Raw genomic sequence first — 7,212 nt, forward strand, 5'->3', positions numbered from 1 at the left:
ACAAATAAAGATAATACCAATTTTATTAATATTAACAATGATTGTAATGGTGATAATGAGAATAATAATATTAAAATAAAAATATATATTATAATTAATGATAATATCAGAAAGAATCACTATCATAATACAATAATAAAATTTCCTTTACAGCTGGTTACATAAAGAGTATATATATATCATTATTATGTCCTGTGATGGATGCTCAGGGGAGGACAGACAGGTGAGGACAGACAGGTGAGGACAGACAGGAGAGGACAGACAGGGGAGGACAGACAGGGGAGGACAGACAGGAGAGGACAGACAGGGGAGGACAGACAGGGGAGGACAGACAGGGGAGGACAGACAGGAGAGGACAGACAGGAGAGGACAGACAGGTGGTGACAGACAGGTGGTGACAGACAGGGGAGGACAGACAGGTGGTGACAGACAGGGGAGGACAGACAGGTGAGGACAGACAGGTGGTGACAGACAGGGGAGGACAGACAGGGGAGGACAGACAGGGGAGGACAGACAGGAGAGGACAGACAGGGGAGGACAGACAGGGGAGGACAGACAGGGGAGGACAGACAGGAGAGGACAGACAGGAGAGGACAGACAGGTGGTGACAGACAGGGGAGGACAGAAGGGAGAGGACAGACAGGTGAGGACAGACAGGAGAGGACAGACAGGTGAGGACAGACAGGGGAGGACAGACAGGGGAGGACAGACAGGTGAGGACGGACAGGTGAGGACGGACAGGGGAGGACAGACAGGTGAGGACAGACAGGTGAGGACAGACAGGTGGTGACAGACAGGGGAGGACAGACAGGAGAGGACAGACAGGGGAGGACAGACAGGAGAGGACAGACAGGTGAGGACAGACAGGAGAGGACAGACAGGGGAGGACAGACAGGAGAGGACAGACAGGTGAGGACAGACAGGTGAGGACAGACAGGTGAGGACAGACAGGAGAGGACAGACAGGTGAGGACAGACAGGTGGTGACAGACAGGAGAGGACAGACAGGTGAGGACAGACAGGGGAGTACAGACAGGAGAGGACAGACAGGAGAGGACAGACAGGTGAGTCTCTTACTGTAAGTCTCTCCTCAGGACTTCGTTGATGAAGTTTTCATACTGCAGAACCTTCACATCCACGTTAGCATTAGCATTAGCAGGAGTGGACATGGTCTCACAGACTTCAGTCTTTGATTAAATAAAGTCTGGACTCAGATAAAGTCCTCCTCACGCCCTGCTGACGGTCCCGTTAACGGTTCAGAGACACGGTGAACGGAGGGTCACCAAGCAGCACGGTTAGCATAAGGTTAGCATACAGCAGCTGTAACCCGGATGTACATTTAGTCCCGAGGAGTACTTCCTAATTTCAAAATAAGAGCGTGGAATTTTCCTAGTCGTATATATATGTATGTAGGAATGTTCAACACTTGTATCTTTCCAGTCTAAGTGTCAGGTGCAGAGTTACTCCCTTCCAATGTCAACAGAGACTACTGGATGATAGGCGAGACAGGGGCACTGTCATCAAGGTCTTTCTCCCTGCTCCTGTCTTTATGTGGATGTTTAGACTGATGTAGTGTCTCCAGACTAGAGCACCGCTCTTATTCCCCATTTGTTTTGTTTCCTATTGTCAAAATGTATTTATCTAACTGTAGTGTCATCTTTGGGGGAATAAATACCACGCCTGAGGGATTGTCTGACAGAACTGGTTCAAGTTCAACATAAAATATTTCAACATAAGCCATCAGAGTCTCCTGAGTCTTCTGTGTCCAGTTTAGATAAGATAAGATCTACTTTATTGGTCCCCCATTGGGAGAAATTATTTTGTTACAGCAGCTTACAACACGAGACAGGGGAATATAACAATGTACTAACATAGTTAAAAAATATAATAACAATAAGAATAGCAATGACAAGGTAAAATAGAATACAATAAAATAAAATAGAATAAAATAAAATAAAATAAAATATGACAACTATTACAGATGTATACACACTATGTACACTTCTATCTGATACATAAATAGTAAGGTATGTTATTGCACGGAATGTATTGATGAATTCCATCACAGAGGCCTTTTTATAATAATATAACAATAATAGTAATCTTTATTTCTATAACACTTTTCTAAACAAAGTTACAAAGTGCTTCACAGAAAAACAAAATATACACAAAAATAAACAAAGAAAAAATAAAAATAAAATAGATTTTTAAAACATTTTTTACAGGAAGAATAAAACCTTCAAGCTAAACAGAAAACGTGTTCCTCTGTGTGTCCCTCCTCGGCTTCAGTACATGAACCATCCTTGTGACGTCACTGTAAACAAACATGGCGGACCCTCGGTGGCTCTTCAGCTTCACAACTCAAAGCGGTGATAAAACTCTGCCCAGAGCGGGACCGGGTCCATGTGGAGCAGGAGACCGAGCCCTGAGTCCATGAAGCTCCTGGGGGACACCTGGGACTCCTGAGACCCGTCACGTGCGGCGGGTTCAGGCGGGAAACACACGTCTGAATGTGACACCTGTCCAGGCTCCGTTACCAAGGCAACGACATCCACTGTTAGCTAGCTGTGCTGTTAGCTTAGCTAGCCAAAGAAAACACAAATATAAACCACACCACTCTTTGTCTCTCTGTCGACTCCAGCCCTTTATTTGACTTTAACAACCACAGCTCTCTGACTGGACCTGGTTCTGGACTCATACGGTCTCCGTTCGGTCCGGTTCAGTCCGGTTCTGGTCCCGTAGACATGGAGCAGTACAACATACTGGGTCGGATCGGTGAAGGAGCTCACGGCATCGTGTTCAAGGCCAAACACATCGAGGTACCCAGCTGCTGGAAACACCAACTAACTCTATTATATATATATATATATATATAAACAGACATGACTCTGTAGTGGAAGTCACTGCATTAAACACAGACATGACTCTGTAGTGGAAGTCACTGCATTAAACACAGACATGACTCTGTAGTGGAAGTCACTGCATTAAACACAGACATGACTCTGTAGTGGAAGTCACTGCATTAAACACAGACATGACTCTGTAGTGGAAGTCACTGCATTAAACACAGACATGACTCTGTAGTAGAAGTCACTGCATTATAAACAGACATGACTCTGTAGTGGAAGTCACTGCATTAAACACAGACATGACTCTGTAGTGGAAGTCACTGCATTAAACACAGACATGACTCTGTAGTGGAAGTCACTGCATTATAAACAGACATGACTTTGTAGTGGAAGTCACTGCATTAAACACAGACATGACTCTGTAGTGGAAGTCACTGCATTAAAAACAGACATGACTCTGTAGTGGAAGTCACTGCATTAAACACAGACATGACTCTGTAGTGGAAGTCACTGCATTAAACACAGACATGACTCTGTAGTGGAAGTCACTGCATTAAACACAGACATGACTCTGTAGTGGAAGTCACTGCATTAACAGACATGTCTCTGTAGTGGAAGTCACTGCATTATAAACAGACATGACTCTGTAGTGGAAGTCACTGCATTAAACACAGACATGACTCTGTAGTGGAAGTCACTGCATTAAACACAGACATGACTCTGTAGTGGAAGTCACTGCATTAACAGACATGTCTCTGTAGTGGAAGTCACTGCATTAACAGACATGTCTCTGTAGTGGAAGTCACTGCATTAAACACAGACATGACTCTGTAGTGGAAGTCACTGCATTAAAAACAGACATGACTCTGTAGTGGAAGTCACTGCATTATAAACAGACATGACTCCGTAGTGGAAGTCACTGCATTAAGAACAAACATGACTCTGTAGTGGAAGTCACTGCATTAAACACAGACGTGACTCTGTAGTGGAAGTCACTGCATTAAACACAGACATGACTCTGTAGTTGAAGTCACTGCATTAAACACAGACATGACTCTGTAGTGGAATCACTGCATTAAACACAGACATGACTCTGTAGTGGAAGTCACTGCATTAAACACAGACATGACTCTGTAGTGGAAGTCACTGCATTAAAAACAGACATGACTCTGTAGTGGAAGTCACTGCATTAAAAACAGACATGACTCTGTAGTGGAAGTCACTGCATTAAACACAGACATGACTCTGTGGTGGAAGTCACTGCATTATAAACAGACATGACTCTGTAGTGGAAGTCACTGCATTAATAACAGACATGACTCTGTAGTGGAAGTCACTGCATTAATAACAGACATGACTCTGTAGTGGAAGTCACTGCATTAATAACAGACATGGTCTGATGAATCAAAATCTGTATTGTAAAAATCATACATGTATTGATGATGTAACTGATGATGATGATGATGATGATGATGATGATGATGATGATGATGATGATGTGGGGGGTGTTTCATGTCAGACCGGGGAGACGGTGGCGCTGAAGAAGGTCGCTCTGAGGAGGCTGGAGGACGGCATCCCAAACCAGGCTCTGAGGGAGATCAAGGCCCTGCAGGAGATCGAGGACAACCAGCACGTGAGTGTCAGAGTCGGGGTCGTGCTTCAGAGGTCAGTGGTCACTGTGTTTCAGAGGTCAGAGGTCATTCTCTCTCCCTCCTCTTCCTCAGGTGGTGAAGCTGAAGGACGTCTTCCCTCACGGGACGGGCTTCGTCCTGGTCTTTGACTTCATGCTGTCCGACCTCTCGGAGGTCATCAGGAACTCCGAGCGACCTTTGACCCCGGCTCAGGTCAAAGGTTACATGATGATGCTGTTGAAGGGCGTGGCCTTCCTGCATCACAACAACATCATGCATCGGGTCAGTCTCAAACACACACACACACACACACACACACACACACACACACACACACACACACACACACACATACTTCAGATACAGCCTTCATCTCCAGTCTCTCCTACAGCCCTTCACAATAAAAGTCCTGACCTTAGTGTGTGTGTGTGTGTGTGTGTGTGTGTGTGTGTGTGTGTGTGTGTGTGTGTGTGTGTGTGTTTGTGTGTTTATAGGACCTGAAGCCAGCGAACCTCCTCATCAGCTCTTCAGGTCACCTGAAGATCGCAGACTTCGGTCTGGCCCGTCTGTTCAGTGATCGGGGGGACAGACTGTACAGCCACCAGGTGGCCACCAGGTAACACTCGGATCAGGGTCTCTGTTACATCATCAAAGTCCTGCACCGGGTCTGTCCTCTGTCTGTGTCTGAGTGTAGCCGTGATGACATGTCTCCTGCTCGTCTTCAGAGTCTCGGCACGCTCACGGTGTTCATACGCTTTCAGACAGACAGACAGAAGCTGTGCAGCAGTGTGTAGCGCCACCTGCTGGTCCTCTGCTGTTACTGCAGGTCTGTGAAGTGACAGTCATCAATCAACATTACAGCTCATCTAAAACTTCTTTGTGTGTGTGTGTGTGTGGGTGTGTGTGTGCGTGTTTTCATGTGTGTGTGTGTGCAGGTGGTACAGAGCTCCAGAGTTGCTGTATGGAGCCAGAAAGTACGACGAGGGAGTGGACCTGTGGTGAGCAGCAGCTTCATGTTACAGAGACTCACCTGCAGACTCAGCAGGACGTCTGACTCCGCCTCCTGATGAACGTTAAAGCACGTTTGATGAGTGTGTGTGTGCAGCGTGTTGCTGAAGGTGGAACCAGGTGATCCAGCCTTCAGTCCTGAGAGCTGAACCATCAGAGACCTGAAGGAGGCTTTAGACGCCGCCTGTCAGGGAGTTAGTACACGTGAAGTCTTGGTGCAGTGCTCACATCTGACCTACAGGGGGAGGCAGCGGTCTGAAGTGTGTGTGTGTGTGTGTGTGTGTGTGTGTGTGTGTGTGTGTGTGTGCGTGTTTCAGGGCGGTGGGCTGTATTTTCGGGGAGCTCTTGAACTCGTCTCCTCTGTTTCCCGGAGAGAATGACATCGAACAACTCTGCTGCGTCCTCAGAGTGCTGGGAACCCCGACACAGGAGAGCTGGCCTGTAAGACACACACACACACACACACACACACACACACACACACACACACACACACACACACACACGGACAAAGGTAACTTCAGATATTGATGATAATAAATGAAGTTTATGTTTCTCTGCAGGAGATCGTCGAGCTGCCAGATTACAATAAAATCACCTTTAAGGAGAATCCTGCGATCCCATTGGAGGAGATCGTCCCCGACACGAGTCCTCAGGCCGTCCACCTCCTCTACAAGTTCTTAGTGTACCCATCCAAACAGCGCTGCTCCGCCCCACAGGTAAGAGGTCTCAGGTGTGAGGAGGTCTCAGGTGTGTCTCACTGATCGTGTCTCGCTCTCTGCTGTTCGTGGAGTCTGTTGGTGAGGTGCATCATGGGAAATGTAGAACACAGTATTTTTGGAGTTGCAGTGAAGTGAAGGATGAACCAGGCCGTCTCTGAGCAGCTTCCTGTCATTCTCTGATGTCATCAGGACCAAACACAGAACGTGATTGGACATCTGAACGCAGCTCCCTGATTGGCTGATTGGTGGATGATTTGATTGACGGACCTCTTGTCCTCCGCAGGCTCTCCTCCATCCGTACTTCTTCTGCTCTCCTCTTCCTGCTCATCACTCAGAGCTGCCCATCCCTCAGAGGGGGGGCCGTCCCCCCCGCCAGCGCCTGCAAGCTCCGCCCCCTGACTTCTCTCTGGACCTGCCCCTGCAGAGCAGCGTGGTAGACCCCGCACTGCTGACGGAGCATGCCTCCTGCCTGTAGAACAGACTGTAGACGGAGGCTGTTTGTTTGTTTGTTTGTTTGTTTGTTTGTTTGTTTGTTTACACTGGTTGTTTACACTGGTTGTTTACACTGGTTGTTTACTCCGCAGTGACTCATGATGTTTTATAATAAAATGAATGCAGTGACTAAACGTCCTCGTGTTTCCCTGAGCAACACACAGAACGACTGCAGAGAACCTTCTGTGGGTTTAAAGGAACACATGAGGAGATACGAGGTTCTCACTGAAGATGAAGGAAAGAGAGAGAGAGAGAGAGAGAGAGAGAGAGAGAGAGAGAGAGAGAGAGAAAGACGGAGCACAAAGTTTACCTGAGAGCTGCAGGAGAGCGACAGGACTGGAGTAACCTCCGTCATCATCAGGCTCTTTGTGTCTCCATCTTTAACCTGCAGTTAAAAACAGTCCTGGATCAAAACGAATTAACAGACATCAGATTCTACCGGAGAAGGAATGAACCAAATACATCAAGACCAAGAAGAAAAAGATAATCTCAACTACCCTAAAGCTGCGTC

The 7,212-nt window shown here is 46.9% G+C and overlaps 1 protein-coding gene across 2 annotated transcripts; it reads left to right on the forward strand.

The window, feature by feature from the left end:
* Positions 1-2,287: 2,287 nt before the first annotated feature.
* Positions 2,288-6,830, forward strand: cdk20 (cyclin-dependent kinase 20). Of its 2 annotated transcripts, none has more exons than XM_034679437.1 (8): positions 2,288-2,818; positions 4,368-4,481; positions 4,573-4,761; positions 4,974-5,095; positions 5,415-5,477; positions 5,805-5,928; positions 6,051-6,206; positions 6,399-6,513. In XM_034679437.1, exons 1-8 carry the CDS (start codon positions 2,744-2,746, stop codon positions 6,441-6,443), a joined length of 888 nt encoding a protein of 295 aa, XP_034535328.1. In that variant the 5' UTR covers positions 2,288-2,743; the 3' UTR covers positions 6,444-6,513. The 2 variants fall into 2 exon arrangements, with proteins under 2 accessions (XP_034535328.1, XP_034535327.1); XM_034679436.1 differs by having other exon boundaries at positions 2,290-2,818; positions 6,493-6,830.
* The last annotated feature ends 382 nt before the right edge of the window (positions 6,831-7,212 follow it).

This window comes from Notolabrus celidotus, unplaced genomic scaffold, assembly GCF_009762535.1.
Source record: "Notolabrus celidotus isolate fNotCel1 unplaced genomic scaffold, fNotCel1.pri scaffold_617_arrow_ctg1, whole genome shotgun sequence".
NCBI lineage: Eukaryota > Metazoa > Chordata > Actinopteri > Labriformes > Labridae > Notolabrus > Notolabrus celidotus.